This window comes from Peromyscus californicus, unplaced genomic scaffold, assembly GCF_007827085.1.
Source record: "Peromyscus californicus insignis strain IS unplaced genomic scaffold, ASM782708v3 Scaffold_7__1_contigs__length_154581171, whole genome shotgun sequence".
Classification (NCBI taxonomy): Eukaryota; Metazoa; Chordata; class Mammalia; order Rodentia; family Cricetidae; genus Peromyscus; species Peromyscus californicus.
In genome coordinates, this window is record NW_026294595.1 from 116,899,017 (window position 1) to 116,918,591 (window position 19,575).

The following is a 19,575-nucleotide window of genomic DNA, read 5'->3' on the forward strand; positions in this document are numbered from 1 at the left end:
TGAACCACCTCTGCAGATGTTCTTAATCAAATAAAAGAAAGAGGAAAGTGTGTTCCGAGAGGCAGGAGTATGAAATATACAATAGGGAGTTGCAGCTGGGTCGGGGGTTGACATGAGCTGCATGAACAATAGTTCTAACATTGGAAGGGTAATTTCATGTCACACACTGGATGGGGAAGAAGAAATTTGAGTCAAAAGACCTATTCCTGGCAGCATCTTCTTAGTTTGAGGGTACTTAGTGTGCCCTGCAAGTGACAGCAAAATGCACTGAGGAGCCGGGTACTTGGGTGAAGTTAGACACTCCAGGAATGAATTACCTTTTGATGGGATAGATGCTGAGAGATGGCATGGAATCTATCCAGTGTTGTCAGGGGTCAAATTTATCCAAGCAGTACACTGAGCGTGAGATTCGCAGTCAGGAGCTTCATGGGAAGGCAATATTGATCAATACCTACAGCAGGAGGGAACATGCATGAAGGCAGGTTGGGAGAAGTTGCACTGTGATAATGGCAGTGAAGGAGTCAGGTGATCCCTCAAAGGGTGCCTGAGCTGCTAGAGTGCACTAATGTGCCAGAAGTGTGTTACAAATACCATGGACCATGTAGTTTAAACTACAGAAAATGCATTTCCTTCTAGCTCAAGGCTGAAAGAGAAACAGTTTGGTATCCGCAGTCCTAGCTTCTTTAGTATCCCTCTCTGGCTTACAGATGCCCTTCCTCTCCCTGGGTCTTCACATCAACTTCCCTCAGTGTGCATCGCTGTTACCTCTTCTTACTAAAGACAGTTATCACCCTGGATTGGGGTTAAAGACTTCATTTTAGCTTCTCCTTAAAGTCCTCTTTCCAAGTACATCAGTGTTCTAAGGTTTTGAGAGTCCGGCTTTAGGGTGTGAATTGGAGGTGGGACACACCATTCAACCTTCACCACAAGCTCCTTCAGACAGGCATCCTGTTTCAGTGAGGCACTTGGGCCCTCTGGGTGTCTGTCCTGGGAGGAAGGTTTTCACCTGCTGGGGTCTGTCATGAGAGGAAGGTTGACTTCAGAAAGAGAGGGTCAGCATGGGTGAAGTGTTCTCTGGCATTCCACCCAGCAACACCTGTAGCAAAAGAGAAAGCAGAATGATCTGCTTTGGTCCTGAAGGGAAAGGTAGATGTAGCCAGCATACAGTCCCTCTCTGCGTGTGAAAATATAAGCTGCTTTTTTTATATTTTTATTACTGATATATAAATATTGTTTATATAATATATATTGCATATGAATATATACATTTATTTTTTTAAATTTATTTATTTATTATGTATATAGTATTCTGTCTGCATGTATGCCTGCAGGCCCAGAAGACCATGTGGTTGCTGGGAATTGAACTCAGGACCTCTGGAAGAACAGGCAGTGCTCTTAACCTCTGAGCCATCTCTCCAGGCCCGAATATATACATTTATAAATGCAACCTGCTAAGTCCCTTTAGTGTTGCTCATGTGTGTATCTGTCTAGGGTTCACAACATCGGATTGGATAACCTATCCAATCAGAGTTTTGAGTTTGGCTAATTCCCCGAAGAAGATTGATTCCCATTCTCTCAGCTGCCGTTAATTGCCTGTAACTTCCAGATAGAGACCATTATGAAATGTTCAACTGGTAAAAATGCAGAGCGCAGCTGGCTGTGCGGAGTTCAGCCCTAGTTAATACATCGACAACACAACCTGTATGACCAAGACTCAGGTGACATCATAGAGGAGGGGGTGGGACCGTCTCTTTATCTTAACTGACACCCCTCACCCCATGCCAACCCCCCACCCCATGCCCAGTGTCTCCCAGGATCACTTTGGTTACAAGGGCAGGGGAGATGAGCTTGCTTTGTCAGAATTTAAAAATGTAGACGGAAGCCCACGTGTGCACAGACTTGTATTCTACACTGAGCATTTGGAATAGCTTCAAGGACCACGACAGATGTAACATTTGCAAGGGTGTCCGTTTTGATCAATATGAGGCAGACCTGGAAATTAACTTTTGTACAAATAACCCTCTAGCTCAAACCAAAAATAACTTTAAGCTCTTCAGCGACATGACTTTTTTTTTTTTTTTTTTTTTTTTAGTTGAAGAAAAGTCAAAAGGAGCAATTTATCAAAACAAAACAGAGTCTGAAATTGTGTTGCCATAGGAATGACAGATGTACTGGGTTTGCAAACCCCACCCCACCCCAATAAAGGATCCTTTTCATGCATGCAGAAGCAATTTCAAAATGCAAAAAGTGCCCTTTAAATGTTTATGGGTTATAAATGTTCTCCAGCTCACCCAAACTTCTCTGAGAACATGGCAAGACAATTTTCCTCGATCTGCAATTTGGAGCTTGAGATGCAGATTTCTGCTGTGGCAGGCATGATTGTGAATGTGCTTTGTACCTTTAAGCAAGACACAGAAGAAAGATAATTATTGAAACTTAAAGGGACATTAGAACACCAGAATGAGAACTTCTGCAGGGGCCTGAGAAATCTTTCCATTACAACTACTCAAGTGGCCCCTGACCATTTCTCTATCACTGGCTGACAGAGCCACAGAGAGAAAATTGTGTGTGTATTATATCAGCCTTTTTTTTTAAGCTCAAGGACAATTTTATTAGAATTTGAGAGAAAAACAGCAGTATAGACAAGCTGAGAATCCTGGCAGCTGCTAGAAACAGGGAAATGGAGAAAAGTCATGCCTTTTAGATTATCCTCAGAAGTAAGAGAAATTGTGAGAAAGCCCCAACTGTCGGGAAGGACATACTTAGAAGTCTCAGCCAGAGACCTAAGTTCAGAGGGCTTTTGGGTTCCACAGCAAAAGATCGCACCAGAGATACAGAATTAAAAAAATAGAAATAGATACAGCTTATTAAGTAAGAAAAAGCAGGCAGATAGAAAGATGGCTCAGTGGTTAAGAGCACTTGTTTTTACAAAAGATTGGAGTTTGATCCCTAGCACACATCTGATGGCTCACAGCCACTGGAAACTCTAGGTATAGAAACCATTTCTAGCCGCTGTGAGCATGCACAAACACTTGGGCATACACTCACACTTATACATGTAAATAAAAATAAATAAGTCTTTAAAAATGAAAAGCACTCTGGTGAATGCAAAGTGGGCTCATGGGCTAAGGAAAGAGCCCCCAAAGCATATAGCCATGAAGTGATTGTGTATGAGTCTGTATAGCTCCCACATCTCCCATTTATATTTAATAGGTGTTCTCCATACATTCTATCAGCCATTTTTATAAAAGTTTCTTTTAAGATAGAATGAATTCCTTAAAAACTGGGGGTGGACTACCTTTTACTAGAAAAGCACCCCTAGTAGGCTCACCTGGGTAGGACATTGTTGTAGTCTGGTTTAGAAAACCAGTCTAAGGACCTCTGAGAAGATCTCTGGTGAGTAACAAAGACTCCGGATCATTTGACCCTCAAACTGGGAGCTTACCCAGACGGTCATCACCCCACCACATGTTCCTTTCCATCTGGGTTTAGGAGTCAACCATGGAGAAAGTCAAGAGATTCAAAACCAAGGAGGACTCAATACTGTTAGAATTCCTAGCCACTCCCCCAGCTACTCCACCGCACATGCACTGTCCGGTAGTCAAGCAAGAGGCTTAGTCATCCCAGGGTCTCATGTCCTACGTAATCTGTACACTGCATGATCACATAATTTGCAGAATTTGTGCTCAGCGTGACCATGCAATCTATGCGCATGTGTGGCTTAGCTATGTACACCCATATGCACATGTGCAGGGGGAACTTATGAAAAAGCGGGTTCCATCTATCCCTCCCTTCTCTTCCTGCATGATCTTTCAATAGGCCTAAGCACCCACTTCTGTTCCTCGGGCTTTGTTGTACCTCACGGCTTTTCTCAACTGGTAAACAGCGCTGCTTAATGAATAACATTGTGCCGCTTAATAAATAACAGATACACTTTTTTCTAGCCTGAGGATAGAGTCAAAAACGGGACCAAAAAATGCAGGAAGCCTCAGAGAGCTAGTGAGAATGACCCAGTGGCCTACCATCATGGAAATGGGGACCTGTGCTTACAAATGCTAAGAATGGACTATTCCATCTGCCAAAATGAGCTTCCAGAGAACTGCCCAGTCCAGGGCACACTGTGCCTTCTACCTAGTGATATCAGCCTTGGACAGAATGCTTTGAACAATCACACTGTGCTGGATCTTGGGCCCACAGAACCCCAAGCTAAGAGATGGGCATTGTTTTAAGACCCTAAGTCCTACCATGTCTCTATTTCCATGTTAGAGTTGAGGAAACTGAGGCTTAGGAAGTTAAGTGGCTTCCCCCCAGGTAAAAAGTCAGGGCAGTGATAAGAACAAACTGATACATGGGCAGCTGGTAACATGGAGACAGCTTATGTGGAAGTAAGAAGTCTACGGTGGCCCCTAGGATGTGGGTACTCATCCCTACATGTGTATGGTAAACATAATGATTCAGTAACACCCTTGATTAGGAAAAATGATTATTACAGCTATGACGAAGGTGTTTAATCAATGACTTAATTAAAAGAGAAATGGTCCTAGTGGGTCTGACCTAATTAGATGGATCCTTTGTTAACTTTATTTAACATATGGGGTGTGTGTGTGTGTGTGTGTGTGTGTGTGTGTGTGTGTGTGTGTGTATACACCATTACATTTCACTGTGCATGTGGAGATTTGCATTACTGGTTCACTTCTACCTTTACACATGTTCAGGTATCAACCTCAGGTAGTCAGGCTTGTGCAACAATAATCTTTATCCACAGAGCTATCTCTAGCCCCCTAACTAGATGGGTTCTTAAAAAAGACTCTAGAGAATGGGAATAAGGGACATCCTGGAGACACTCTTGCTAGGCCAGGAGGAAGAAAGCACCCATGTCCATACTCACAGGTAGGAATTACGTGTATAGCCTCTGTGAGCTAAAAGCCATTAATAAGTAAAATATCCCCTGGTAGTGGGTAACTCCACTAATGCAATAAGCCAAGTCAAGATGAATTAAAGTCCAGGTTTTAATCTGAGCAAAGTATTACCGGTTAGTCCCAAGGGAAGAGGAGAACCACATGGCAAGTCTATGGGCTGGATGTTAAATACCCTGTAGAGTTGCTCTTGAGGAGATCTGGGGGAGGAGCTACTGCTTGGCAGGCTTTGGAATGGGAGGAGCTGGAGATGGCCAACAGACATCTCTGGTGGTCAGCAGCTTTCAGAGTGAGGAGCTGAATTCTGCTGACAGCTAGGAAAGGTGGGTTTGGAGGCAAATCCCCAGCCCCAGGTGAGGACTGCAATGCATAGAACACCTTGCCTCCAGCCTTTGAGACTGGCCAGAAGACTCAAGCAGGTTGGACCTGGTTTTCCTGTGTGCTTAGAACAGGGGAGATAGGAAATGCTGTTGTTGATTGAGCCTTTGTTTTAGTGGCGAGTCGTTATACTACAACTAAAAACTAGTCCACAGGAAGGGGAAAAGATGATTCATGCCTTCACTTAGTGTGAGAGGAGGGGCCAACTGCCAAGCATCTCAACTTCCTGGTTTGCTTTCTCAGTTAACCTGCAATGGTCTTGCCCTCTCTGTTTATTTTTGGCTTATTCAAAGCATCAAGGAAACTCCAGCTGAAGGAGAACCCCCCCCACACACACACACACACACACACACAGCCAGGGGCTTTATCATGGACCCAGGATTAGGCACAAACCACACCCAAACACCTGTTTTCACAGAGAGATTCCTTATTATGCGGGGAAGAAAAGTTAAAGTAGCCGCTTTCTGACTCAGGCAGAAAAACAACAGCAAATGATCTTGCAGGTGTAATTTTTAAGAGGAGAAAACAGGGAGGTCTGTGTTCGGATGGACTAAGATGAAGTGGTAAAGGAGATAGGGGAGTAGGGAGAAGGGGAAGGGGACAAAGGAAAGGGGAAGAGGTGCTTTTCCCTGGAGGAACAAAGGACTGCCTCTGAATAGAGGAGAGACGTGGCACATAGGAAAATGGTGGTTTTTAAAGGTAAAGGGGGAAACTCCCATGTTAGGATGAGATGTCTAATTTTAATTGGGCATGTTAATTAGGTAAGCCAAATGGGGATTCTGATTACTGGACTTCAATACTTTGATAGCTGGACTTTGGTAGTCAGCCTCAGGCGGAAGAAGTGGCCAAATAAGGGAATAGATCTTGGTGGCTAGCTTTAGGAATGTAATCTAATGGTTTTCAGCAAGGCAGAGGGTATAGGGGAGAAGGGCAAGGCCTGCCAGAGCCACATGCTCCAGGGGGCTGGTGTCCCTTCACCAGCTGTTCCAATCCCACACCCTCTCAAAATCTTTCTTTGCTCAAATTTGGTAAATTCTGAAGTTTAAATCAATTATTAGCAGAAACCACTATTTTGAGACCTACCCCTCAGCAGCCTGTGTGGATGAGGCTGTCTGTTTGGATTCAAGGAGGTAGCAATTTCACCCCAGCTGTCCAAGGTAACCCTCAGTTATGCCGGCATTTACATGCACACCAGCTTTCTGAATGTCACTAGGCAGGCCTCTTCCATGGATCAGAATCCTTTCATTCTCCCATTCCTGCTGAATACAGGCTAATCTTGGCCAAGTCAGCTGTCCTATGACTGCTGCTTGTGAAAAATGGAGGTCAGCTCCAGATACTCCCAGCATGCCTCTCATGGAACCTCCTCAACAACAGTGGATGTGATACTGAAAAAGATTAATAGGACTTATGTCATCATGTTTATGGGGCATGAAACCCCCCACTGTGGATTAATGGATATCTTGGTGAAAGAAATATATCTTTACTACTGCATGCCTTGACGGGTGAGCAGCAGTTGGCATCAGTGGAAATATATGGAGAGATCGCCTTTCAAAGGTCAGCCTTTAAAAGACTTTTTGACCCCTAAGTCGATGGAAATAGATTTTTGATTCTTGACCAAGATAACTGCAGCACAGACTTTCAACCTTTAAAAAAATTCTTATTGAAGTATAGCTTACACACAGTTCCTGCGTGCACAACTTGATAAATTTTTACAAACTGAACAGTATGTCCAGGGAACCAGCATCCAAATTAAAATTAAAAAAAAAAAAGATGCTAGACATTCTCCAGCATGCCTTCCAGCAGCACACACCCTGAAATAATTGCTATGATAACTTCTAACAGCACAGCTGATTTAATCTACTTCTAAACACTTTTGAACATCATAGACATGGAATTATCCAGTGCATTCTGCTCCTAATGGGTTTTCATGCACAATTGTGCCATTTACCTGTGTTTTATATGTGCCTGTAAACTTTTTCATTTTCATTATTTGTAATATTCTACCGTGTGACTATCTACCAGTGTGTTTATACATTGCTGGCTATTTAAGCAGCTCTTAAATTGGAGAGATTAAAGTAGTAATGATGAACATTCTGTTGTCCTTCTTCTGGTGAACACATCAGCTGGGTGTGTACCTAGGATTGAAATTACAAGGTTATGGTGTGTATGTATTTACTTTAGTATTGTTAAAAACTTTTCAAAATGGTTGCACTCATTTTCATTCCTGAAAGCTGCTTTTGAAAGTTCTTGTTAACCTACATACTCACCAGTATTTGATGTTGTATTTTCATTTTAAAGAGCTATTGGGTTTTAATCCCTGTTAGTGTAGAGGATATTGCTGTTGCTGTTGTGAGCCCAATGAGCACCCAGTGGGAAAATATCATCACTGAACTGCACAGTCAAGGGACTCAGCATCAAAAGAGAAGATGACAGTGCCCACCTCCACTACTTAAAGTCTACTTAAAGGCCTTCTGGCAAATGTAACAAGGAGTCTACCTGTTTACCATCTTATTTTTTAACAGTTTGAAAAAGTATCTGGCACATGCCCACATCTTGGTCAAGTGTGTTTGCTGAGTCATGAACTTTGCAAATATGTCTAAAGCTACAAATTACATGTGAGGACCTGTGCCATGAACTAGTGAACAAAGGACCTATGAGTATCACCTGATTTTTTTTAAAACGACACTCATTTGCTGTATCATGAAGAGTAGGTCAAGTGGTAAATTACAGAAGAGATTAATGTTGTTTTTTGTGCTTTAGATTGTGAATCAAATAGAATTTACTATCAATTGTTAATATAAAGTGAGTCATTTTAAATATGTGAAATTGGTTACAGAAGAGTAGATACACACTTTAGGAAGTTCACTGGGAAGACCTACTAGGCTAGGACTCACAGATATTCATTTGAAGGAAATAATTAGGAATTAAATCTCTTTGACAGGTTACATATCTCTGAAAATTGTTATTTTTTTGTGCTTCACTGAGTTTCTCTGGGTGACATAATACTCACTGAACTTATACAAAGACTGTGTCAGTTGGAGTTTAACCAGAGAAGCATAATACTGTGAGTTATATAGGGAGTAAAGATTCCCCCTCCCTTTTTTAACTAACAATATCTTATGCAATGATGGCAAAGTGGGAAATACGTGTCCAGAGTGGAGTACTTCCAGGTCAGAGGAGAGGTCCTAACTGAGGCTCAAAGGCTAGACTTCTGAAGAGTACTTGGGATACGTCAGTAGGGTGTGTGGTCCAGAAATAGTTCATGGGACAGAATAAGGACACCATGGAAGCCATGATGAAAACTGGAACGTACTGGGACAAAGTGGCATGTGGACCTGCCTCATTGTTTTGGTATAGGAACTGCAGCATCCAGCAAAAGGACCCAGGATGCATGTGTGCAAAGCTCAGGATTCAGAGGAACTGGAGCAGAGATCAGCAGAAGCTGTAGAAGGCTGCAGTTGCTGCTTCCCAAAGCGATTTTGAGAACACACACACACAGCCTGCCTGGAGCTCTAAAAACACCATCCCAGTGAAATCTGTGGCTATGCTTCTGCCCTGCAAATCCCAAGGAACTGTCCCACTGTCCCTGTGGCGAGCCCTAACCCAGAACTACTCACAGAAGTGTAGGTCTAGTTTGCTGAATTCACACAATACTAAACAGCTGCAAGGAGAGACTATAACAGCTATAGACGGGACACTGGAGATGGCATCCTTTAGTACCATACAGCTGGAAAATGGAGGCCCACAGAGATATTGACCCATTCACTGTCCCATGTCTAGGAGCAGGCCTGGAAATTCAGTGGCATAGGTCTCTCTCCAGGTAATATCCAAGAGAAAAATTCAGGATTTCAAGTGAGTAGCCCTGTGGTCTTATCATTAATTAATTTTCTGATACTACAAAAAGGCTACTCAATTTCTGAACTCTTGTTTTCATAGACACAGAATGGTGTGTGGGCTGTGCCCTACAAACTGAAGGCAACTCACTTCATAATGGACGAATAAATGAATGGTCTCTCAAGAGCCATCATTTTATGAAATTGTCCAGTGGTTTTAAGAAGAATGAGTGGTACTATCCTGAGTTGTTAAAGGTTCTCTTCTAATTCATCCAGGATTAGGATAGAATACGCAGGACTTTCCTCCTTTGTACAGGTCAGATTTCCAGTCTCTCAGCACTGTAGCAATTAAACTTCCTGTATCCTTCTTCTCCCCTAAAGGTGGTTTCTACTTGTGTAATCTGTTCAATCTGAGCTTTTTGACAGATGTAGAATACCAAAGAGCTGTAAAAGCAAGACTCAAAAAAAGTGGTGCCAGGAGAAGCCGGGAAGATGTCCAGTCTGTCGTTACATATTTCTATGTCTTTGCTTCTGAATTTGCAATGAGTGTCTAGCAGGAGTGCCTCTTCTCTGCTCCATGTGCATCAGCTGGTGGCTCAAATGCCTGGAGCTGAAATCATGGAAAGGCCACTCCCTTCCAGCTGGAGCTGTTGCCAAAATAGCTACATGTGGGTTTTCCAAATGCTCTTGCTACTTGTACAAGACATGAAGGTTGTGTGCATAAGAACTATCCTCCCAAGAGTATTAGACAGAATCCATACTACCTCCTCTCACTCATAAACCACTTAACATCATTCCTTCATGATCACAGGCCTCCCAGACTTAAGAGATGGAAGTTTAGATCCCACCCCTCAGTGAGAGCAGTACCATCATCTTATACTATAAAGAGAACCATGGGATAAAGAATTATCAGTACTGGAATAATTTTAAAAATAGATTTTAATCAATTAAGTGGACCCTTATGCAATAGCACCCTGGAGAATTTATGTGCACAAGGGTATACAAATATGTAATCAGTATGTAGTGAATGAAGGTAATGCTTGGATTCAATTTGCTGGCAAACTGTTTTTAGCAGTGTTTGGCCTGCAAGTAAGAACAGTTAGCTAGAACACTCAATTATTTTAAAATTAAAGTGCTCCAACTTCAGCATCCATTTTTTTTCCTGGGGAAAATTAACTGGGCTGATGAATTTTGGACCATTCCCATGGTCATCAAGCCCATTGAGCCAGAAGCAGATTATGATCCCTTGCAATATTTGGACAATCTTGACATGAACTGAATAGGTTTGAAGTTAATAGCAGAAAATAGCATTGCTACTAAAAAAGCCCCCAACATGGGGGCATGCACACTCCTTCACACTCATGGACATGTTTGCACACACACTTAAGAGACATGAGCAATAAAAAAAAAATATTAAGAGATTTGTTCTTAAGTATAAATGTAAGAGGACACAGGATTGTTCAACTCAGTCACATTAGGTTTTCAGTAACTCAAAATTTCTTGATTTTGAACTCTGACCACAGCTAGGTGATTTAGAAGCAATATGACCATGTGAAGCGTAAAGGAAAAGCAATCAACACTCATAGGTACAGAACAATAATTATGGGCTCTGGAAGCTCCAAGTGGCTCAGCACAGCTAGAAACCTGAGTGTGCCTAAGGGGACACAAGAGAATCTTAGGAACTTTAGATTCTTTAATTGTGAAGTGTTCCAAACATGGAAAAAATAGAGAAAATAATTTATCTATGTACTTACTTCCACAGTTAATAGCTACCAGCTATGTGTCATATTGTCTCAAATCTCTTTACTTTCTAACAAATAAAGTATTAAAGATTCAAATCCCCTCCCTTTACAGAAATCAAGGCCATCTTAAAACCACATGTTAGTACACATAAAAGAGAAACAACGGACTGGGAATTGAGGTATTCTGAGCAGCAGCATTTCACAGGTTGGGGGCAGACTACCTGCACTGTTGGCCACCGTTCAGAGAGCATGAGGATGCTTTTGTAGGGTGGACATGATGCAAGGCAAAAAGATGTTAGGTCCATAGTAGAGCAGCTGCCTTATCACATCATTCCACTTGAAGAACCAAGCTAGGTGGCAGGTGGCAGCTTCTGGCTAAGTTGAGTTCAAGTTTCTTTTTTATTGCTTATCTTTGTTTTGCTTATAAAGGAACTCGGGGCCACTTAACCCAATGTCCGTGCACTTGATTATTTCAATGGTACTCATGGATGGATCCCTACATCATTGTATCTTTATGTTTTTAAAATGATGTCGAAATCTGCCCTTTGGCAACACGTTTTTGTCATTCAACATGAATTTTGGCTTTGCCACTGGATATAAACATGTCCTAAGGAGTATGGATGGGCATCACAGACTTAATCACTCTCTCTTTTAACTAAAATAGTTCACCTGAAAAGTGATTTGATGGGGAACCTGTACTTTTTGTGTATGTAGGCAGTATTAATGACATAGAGCTAGGACTGGACATCCTACTCAGCAGAGAAAACAGGGAAAAAGAAATCTACTTATTTGAACCCTACCTTTCTATTTTTAAGGCCAGGTGCTTTTGTTTGTTTTGTCCTGGAGTTGATGAGGAAAATGGAGTGTAGCTTGTTAGTTAAGGAATGGAATTCCAGTGAGTGGCCAGGAGGCTTTCCAGCCTTGTTGAAGTAGTGACTCATGAATAGACTAGGCAGTCAAGCCTTTGGACTTGCTTACCTCACATGATTTCACTGCTCCATGTGACCCACTCCATCTCTCACACTAGAACTTCTTTGCTACTGAACGAAAGCTCTCATGCAGAGTGGCAGGATCTGTATTCCACGTGGTAAGAGAGTAGAAGAGCTAGGCAGGTGATAACCATTTAGGTTCTTTCTTGTCCTGTTGCGTGCCCATCACACATCTATCTCCCACTCCCACAAGAATTGCTTTGGTGTTTTATTCAATTGTCAGTTGTACCTTGATAGAATGTTTTTAAACTTTATTTCTTATTGTTGAAGAATGGAAATAAAGGAGTATTTATGTCCCAGACACAAAATTGAGTTCCTGAGTTAATATGAGATATAGGTGAGCTACTGTATTTAGTCCATTTCTTCTCTCTCATTGACACATTATTCTTGAATATTTCAAAGAAATCCTGTATGTGCTGACACTCTCTCAAAGTAGAAAAAAAAGAGACTGTGCACACATTTTACTTCTGAGGTGTCACTTACCTAACAATATCTACCAAATTAAGTGTTCATTGACCTTGCATTACTGTCAACTAGCATTTTATTTCTGCTGCTTTTTTGAGTACGTTAGGCTAAAAGCAAGTGACTTCGTGTAAATTACACTCATACAAGCTTTTTAGTCCACATTCAAAGATTATGGGTTTGATGACTCTATTTGTCTAACAAGATCAGGACAAAGAGCTCTTTGGTTACTGGCATACTTTATTGTCACCCGTCAGTCTGCCTCTCCTGTGGCTGTTTTAGAGAACATAAAGTCGAGGTACTCTGTCAGGATCTCGACATTATTTACAGCTTGCTGCAACGTGGCTTATTGTCATTTATTACTTCTTATTTATGTAGCATCTTTCCACTGAAGAACCCATGGCTGCTTAATAAACAGAGCATGCACACTCAGGTGCACACTCACACATAACTCATACACTCAAGTGGACACACACACATGCACCCTTACACATCACCTGACACCATGATGCAGTTAGTACTCCAGTACCAAAAATCTGTACAAAGCTTTCACATTCGTCTTTGTTTGTTCTAAAACTGTGCTTTGAAGAAAAGTATGCCATATTTCCTTCCACTTCAAGTGTTTATTTATTGTTTGCCTCCAGGTGGACCGAATCATCTTCTGTGTCTTCCTAGAAGTTGACTTCAAAATCTACAAAAAGAAAATGAGCGAGTTCTTCCCTGTTGGTGAGTAAAGCCATTTGTTCCTTTTGGGATCAAGGGTGGAAGAAGTGGGGCTTCCTCTCCCTCCTTAAAACTCTTCTAACTGCAGTTCCTGTGTTTATGGTCTGCCTACAAACTTGTGCCATAGTTTCCAAGAACAACAAGAGGGGACCAGCCCTGAAACTTCCCCACCCCATGAGGTCATTGTATTGTCTGAGGCAAATCAGGATATCTCTTGGGGCTCAAGTCCTCACATCAACTGAGGGTTGGACCAAATGATCCCTAAAGGGCATTCTTCCAGTCCCAAATTGCACAACCCAGTCCTCCCTCAACAACCACATCAAACTCCTTTGTTGAAAATTGTAGGAAACCCATTTGTATTTGTAGTCAGAATTCAGACTTTCCTGTATTTCATCCTCATTTTACCCAATTTTCTCTCCTTGAACTGCAAAGACTGTATGGTCTTTTCTAGGGCAATCTGAGAATGGCTGTCACTCACCTTACTTCACACTTCTTTTTAGAATGCAGAAGAGGCCTAGGGGTTACTAAAGAGCCCTGAATAACGGATTTAGGATTGAATGTGCCATTAGTTGGACTGGGGTAATTTGAATATTTTCCCGTCCTCCCTCTTACAGCCTATTAAGGCTGAGGCTTGTTTAATGCCTTGTTATTTTTATGGTCCTTGTGCCCGGAGTGCTTTCCTCCTTAGCCATGCTAAGAATTGCTTGTAGGAAATGCCAAGTTGCTCTGAGAATGCTAGTAGCTGCCTTCTTTTTTTTTTTTTTTTTTTTTTTTTTGGTTTTGTTTTTCGAGATAGGGTTTCTCTGTAGCTTTGGAGCCTATCCTGTAGCCCAGGCTGGCCTTGAACTCACAGGGATCCACCTGTCTCTGCCTCCCAAGTGCTGGGATTAAAGTCACATACCATCACTACCTGGCCTGATAGCTTGCTTTTTTTTTTTCTTTTTTCCTTTCTTTTCTTTGTTGGTTTCCAGATCCATTTGAAGTAGTTTTTCAGGCATTGAGTAGTGAATCTGGTAGGTGGGAAGGAGCGAATAAAGGGTGTTGGTACACATTCCTCTCAAGCAATCTTTCACAGCCAAATAAGAAAGAGCAGACCCCACCCACAGTTCCAAGAGGACTTGGGTAGCTAGATCAACCAGTGCTTTAAAAAAAAAAAGGAAAAAGACAGTGTCAACTCTCTACTGATGCTCTCTCTAGGGGGACTGAGTTCCTCAGCCCTTACCCTAATGTTACAATTAAGTGACAGACCTGATGAAAAGTTCACCTAGGCCTGGGACGGACTTCCTTTATCAGTTTATGAGCTTTTAGACTCTTCAAGATGTTTAGAAATAATGATACCATAGTCATTTGAATCTCTTATCAGTCCGAAGATATTTACAAAAGTATAGGGCACAGATATCCCACTGCAAATTTTAAAAAATAAGACAGGCTAAAATTTTATGAGTCTGAAGTTTATTAGTAACTGAGCAAATGCATTGTCGTTTGAAACATTGCTGCTTTAAATAAATCCAAAAACTCATCTCAGTGTTTGAACAAGTAAAATAATAATAAAATCATTCTCAGTTTCACATTAATGTTTCAAAGCACACTATACTTATGAAATTATTCCTACTGAATAATTACAATAGTAAGTACATTTCAAACTGAATGTCAAAATCTCCAACAATGCCAGCATATTTATACAATGTTGAGGTAACAGACATTTGTAAATCCTAAGTTTGAAATGTGAAATAAAGACTATGTCTAATAGAATATATAACTGCTAATATAAATGATATATATTATCTGTCCTTAGTTTGAATTTATGCTTAATTCATAACCATATCATCTTTGGTTCAAATATAATTTTTCCTGACTTACTATATATATTTCCCCAGACTATCTCTAACTAGACTTTTTTTTATTTTTCCAACACAAAGATAATAATAGTTCACAAAAGTCACTTTTTTTAATATGAAAGCAAACTACTTTGTTTGGGGATACTTTGAGCTCCAGCTTATAAAGTCCACAACCCAAAATCTGCGACAAAAGGCAGAAGAATCAATGCAAGTTAAAGTAGAAAACTTCACACCGAACACAAGCTACATCTGTCGACTCCATTGTCACCAGATGCTTAGGTCCCAACCCTACTGTCCATTTCCCTGCATTCCAATTAAATTAGAGAACAGAAATTGCCAAAGAAAATGAATTTGTTCACTTTGGCCAATATGGCCTGCGGTGGGGATAAAAAGTACAATTTTCCTTCTGTTTGTGCCTGGGGCTACCTTATACTTAACAGAAAGCCATGAGCTAGAGGCCAAAACCTTGTCAGTTTAATTGTGAAGCAGGCTAGTCTGTCCTTTTCTGTAGGAAGGGGTCCTGCACACCAGGTTGCCTCTGTGCCCTCTCTTCTACGCTAATGGAAAATATCCTTTACTTCTGTAAGAAAATCAATCTGAATGACAGAACAAGAATTTTGTAGGATGTAAGAACCCCACCTGTTCTGGGCCTGCCAGAGTTCTTTGTCCCTTGTTCCATTGCTTGGATCTCTAGAGAGCATCCTTTCTTTGTACCTTTTCTTTGGAAGTCAACTTTGAGTTGTATGTCTGTAAGCATACTCATTTTGAAAGTTTAAATGAATAAATAAATAAATGTGACAGTCTGATAGTCAATGGGGGGGGGGGGATGCAAGTGGTTCTCAACCTCTGCTGGGTCAAGACCCTTTTTTGGTTGAACAACCCTTTCACAGTGGTTGTGCATCAGACAGATATCCTGCATATCAGATATTTACACTATGATTCATAACAGTAGCAAAATTACAGTTATGAAGTTGTGATGAAATAATGTTATGGTTGGGGGTCTCCACAACATGAAGAACTGTATTAAAGGGCATAGAATTAGGAAGGTTGAGAACCACTGGCTTAGACTATCTTTATCCCAGCTAAGATCAGGGCTTTATCATAGGATCAAAGTTAGGGTATTCACTGTAGGAATAACTTAGGAATTTTTTTTTAATCAACCAGACACCATTGCTGTTTTTTTTTCTTTAATTTATTTTTTTAATTTATTCTTCTCTTATAAAATACATCCGGACCATAGCCTCTCTCCCCTCTCCCTACCCCTTCTCTCCCCCTGATCTACTTCAACCCCTCTGACTCCTACAATCCTTCCTCCCTCTCTTCCAAGGGGTTCCCCCAGCTCCACCTAATGTTTGGCTGTGGGTCTCTGAGTCTGCTCCCATCAGCTGCCAGAGGAAGCCTCTCTGATGATAATTTTGCTAGGCAGCAACCTATGAGTAGAGCAGAATATCATTAGGAATCATTTCATTGACTTTTTTTTCTCTTTTTTTTGCCAGTCATGTTAATCAGTTAATTCTCATGATATTTCTGAAAACATAAATACCATATTAATCTTGTATTGTGATTTCTATTGCTATGGGTTCACTCTAAGGTATTCTAGAGATTTATCTTTCTTGAATTTTATATAATTTTTTCTGTGTGTATACATGCACACACATTCACACAAGCTCACACATGAACGTGCATGCACTCATGTGTGCATACACATGCGCATACACACACACACACACACACACACACACACACACACACACACACACACACACACACTTGTGTACAGAGGTCAGAGAACAACTTGCAGGAGTCAGTTCTCTCTTTCTACCATGAGGGTTCAAGCAGGGATAGAACTCAGGTCATCAGACTTGGCAGCAAGTGCTTTTACTCACTGAGCGATCTCACCTTCCCAGTCTATCTTGAGCCAGTCTATCTTGAAAGGGGCCCTAAGCCAAGATACCGTGTGTGTGTGTGTGTGTGTGTGTGTGTGTGTGTGTGTGTGTGTGTGTGTGTGTGTTGTGAAATACAGCAAGAAAGTGAAACTAAAACATAAGGAACCATAGGAATGGCTTACACTCAGGTCCAGAGGGGTTATGGGTACAGTGAAAGCTGCCTGCGCAGTATAGAACTCAGCAAGCATATGTGTGGTGTCTTAGAGTTACTATTGCTGTGATGAAATGCCTTAACCAAAAGCAGCTTGGAGAGCAAAGGGCTTATTTGGCTTATACACCCTGAATCATTTGTCCACTGAGGGAAGTTAAGGCAAGAAATCAAATTGCACAGGAACCTGAAGGCAAGAGCTGAAGCAGACCATGGAGGGGTGCTACTTACTGGCTTGCTTGTCATAGCTAGCTCAGCTTGCTTTCTTGCAGAATCTAGGACCACTAGCCAAGGGTTAGCCCCACCCGCAATGGTCTGGAACCTCCCCCATTGATCACTAATTAAGAAAATAATGTACAGGCTTTGCTTGCTTACACTGTGTTCTTCTAGAGGCATTTTCTCAATTAAAGTCCCCTCTTCTCAGATGACTCTATCATGTCAAGTTGGCATAAAACTAGCCAACACAGATGGGGCAGGAGAGGAAGAGAGATGGTAGGACTAGATCTTCCTTGGGGGTTCCTTAGGCTTTCTCACAGCAGGTGGTGGGTTTTCTCATTTGAAGAAAACATTCATGAAGAAGGAAGCTCTTTATGAGACTTGGATGTGGACCATTAGGTTTGAACAGCACCAGCAGCTGTGTGGTGTGTTTGGTTTTGGGTCAGTGGGATAGATAAGGAACAGCGAGGCAAATAACCAACACCCACATTGGGAGTATGGGTTTTAAGTAAGCCAAAGGTGATGGATACAGTGGAGTTTCAGACAGCTCATGGCAAACCTGAAAATGGATGGCAAGTTGATCACTGTATTTTATAACCTGACACTCCTCAGATATAGAAAATGAGCCATATTTGAATGAACTGTGACCTGCAGCTGGGAGGTGACAATATATTTCAAACTGAGACCAGCATCTGTCATTGCCCAAGTAGCAAGGGGCTAGTCGTCTCTACAGCATCATTAGAGAAGTCTTTGATCTCTTGGCAGGATGAGGTCAGAACACCAAGAATGCCCCATCCTTAAATTGTTTGTTGCACATTGTTTCTCGAAGCCACCATACTTCTCTTTCTTCCAATACATGTAAACACACTCATGGAAACACTCCCAATGAGTCAAATTGGTGCTTCATTAGAGCTCTCAAAGTTTACTTCTCTCTAGATCATCCAGACAGCATAGCGAGTGAGAAGCAATGGGGAAGTGAAAGATCTCACAGAGCAACAAAGGAGGAGATAGAAATCACCACTGTTGGCTCTTGTAGGGCTGCAGAAATGCGATATCGTAGAGTGGATGTTTAACCAACAGGGTGTATTTTATCACGTTTCTGAAGTCTGGGTGTTGAAGATCAAGACGTCTGCAGAGGTGGCATGTTCTGAGACCTCTCTCTTGGGCAAGTTCATGATCATATACCCCTGCCTTCAGATGGTCTCCCCTCTGAGTAGCTTGTCATCTGTCTTTCTCCTTGTATAAGGACACTGATCACATTAGATAAAGACCCCACTCTATTGACATCACTTTATGTAATCACACTTTTAAAACCCTAAATCCAAAGACAAACTAAAATTTGACAGTACCTCGCTCAGAGGTACAGGGTGTGAGGAGTTTAATCAAATGTTAGAGGGGATATAACTGAGCCCATGACTGTGAATATCAGAAAAATGTAAAGAAACTGCAAAGGAGAGAACTCAAGAAAGATTTCCCTCACAATTTTATTTCTTGCTGTGGGGTGAAGCACATTTGACTTCTTCCTTCCAGATGTATTATTTGGAAGCAGAATATGGCAGTTTTATGGAATTATCATACACTTTGGTTACAAATAATTTATAGTTACAGTGCACTGTTATGTGGCCTAAAGCAAATAATCTTTCTGTGATTCAGCCGAGAATCTCTTTGTTCTTTATGTAAAAGGTTCATATTTAACAGTGTGTAGAATTTATTGTATGTACTTTCAGTTTACTAAAGGATGAAAGAAGAGAGGTTCTGGTGGAGAAATGGAAGTCAAATTTTGCCAAGTGTAGTCTTACTAGAGAACTTAAAAATGCTAATTTTTTTCTCATGTAACAGTACGTAATTGAAATTTTTATAAATTTGTCCAAGAATCCTGATGTTTGGAGCTAGACACCCACCCCCCATCTCTGAATTGTGGAAAGCCTACATTTGTTAACTGCAGTGATTCCCAGCCATGGATGATTTTGTTCTATAGAGACATCTCGAGATATTTTTATCTTTCCTTAATGTGGGAAAAGAAATACTACTATTGTGCAGTGGGTGGATGTCACAGATAATCCTAAACCTGGTGGACTGGGCAGCTCCCTCGAACAGTATGCCTTAGCAGCTCTGGCTGCTGCAATTGCCCTTCTTATCATTCAGGACACTGGATATCTTCACCTTTGTGTTGGTTTTATTCCAGGGTTTCCTTGCTCAGACTCCTCTGTCTAGCTGGGTTGAATTCTTTTCACTTATTACACAATTCTAAAGCTTGAAGATGCAAGAATGATAAGAACACTTGGAACGTGGTGGTAGCAGAGCATCACGTGTCATACCTGCATATTCACAGTAGTCAGGAATTCAAAGCAAACATCTATGAGTGCTGGGTTTATTGGAGCCAC

The 19,575-nt window shown here is 41.3% G+C and overlaps 1 protein-coding gene across 3 annotated transcripts in view; it reads left to right on the forward strand.

The window, feature by feature from the left end:
• Positions 1 to 19,575, forward strand: part of Macrod2 (mono-ADP ribosylhydrolase 2) — a 1,966,896-nt gene that overhangs the window by 1,757,716 nt on the left and 189,605 nt on the right. For all 3 annotated transcript variants that reach the window (XM_052726012.1, XM_052726011.1, XM_052726010.1), the window contains one exon: positions 12,965 to 13,046. In XM_052726012.1, the coding sequence (XP_052581972.1) occupies positions 12,965 to 13,046 (82 nt within the window). The remainder of the gene's footprint in view (positions 1 to 12,964; positions 13,047 to 19,575) is intronic.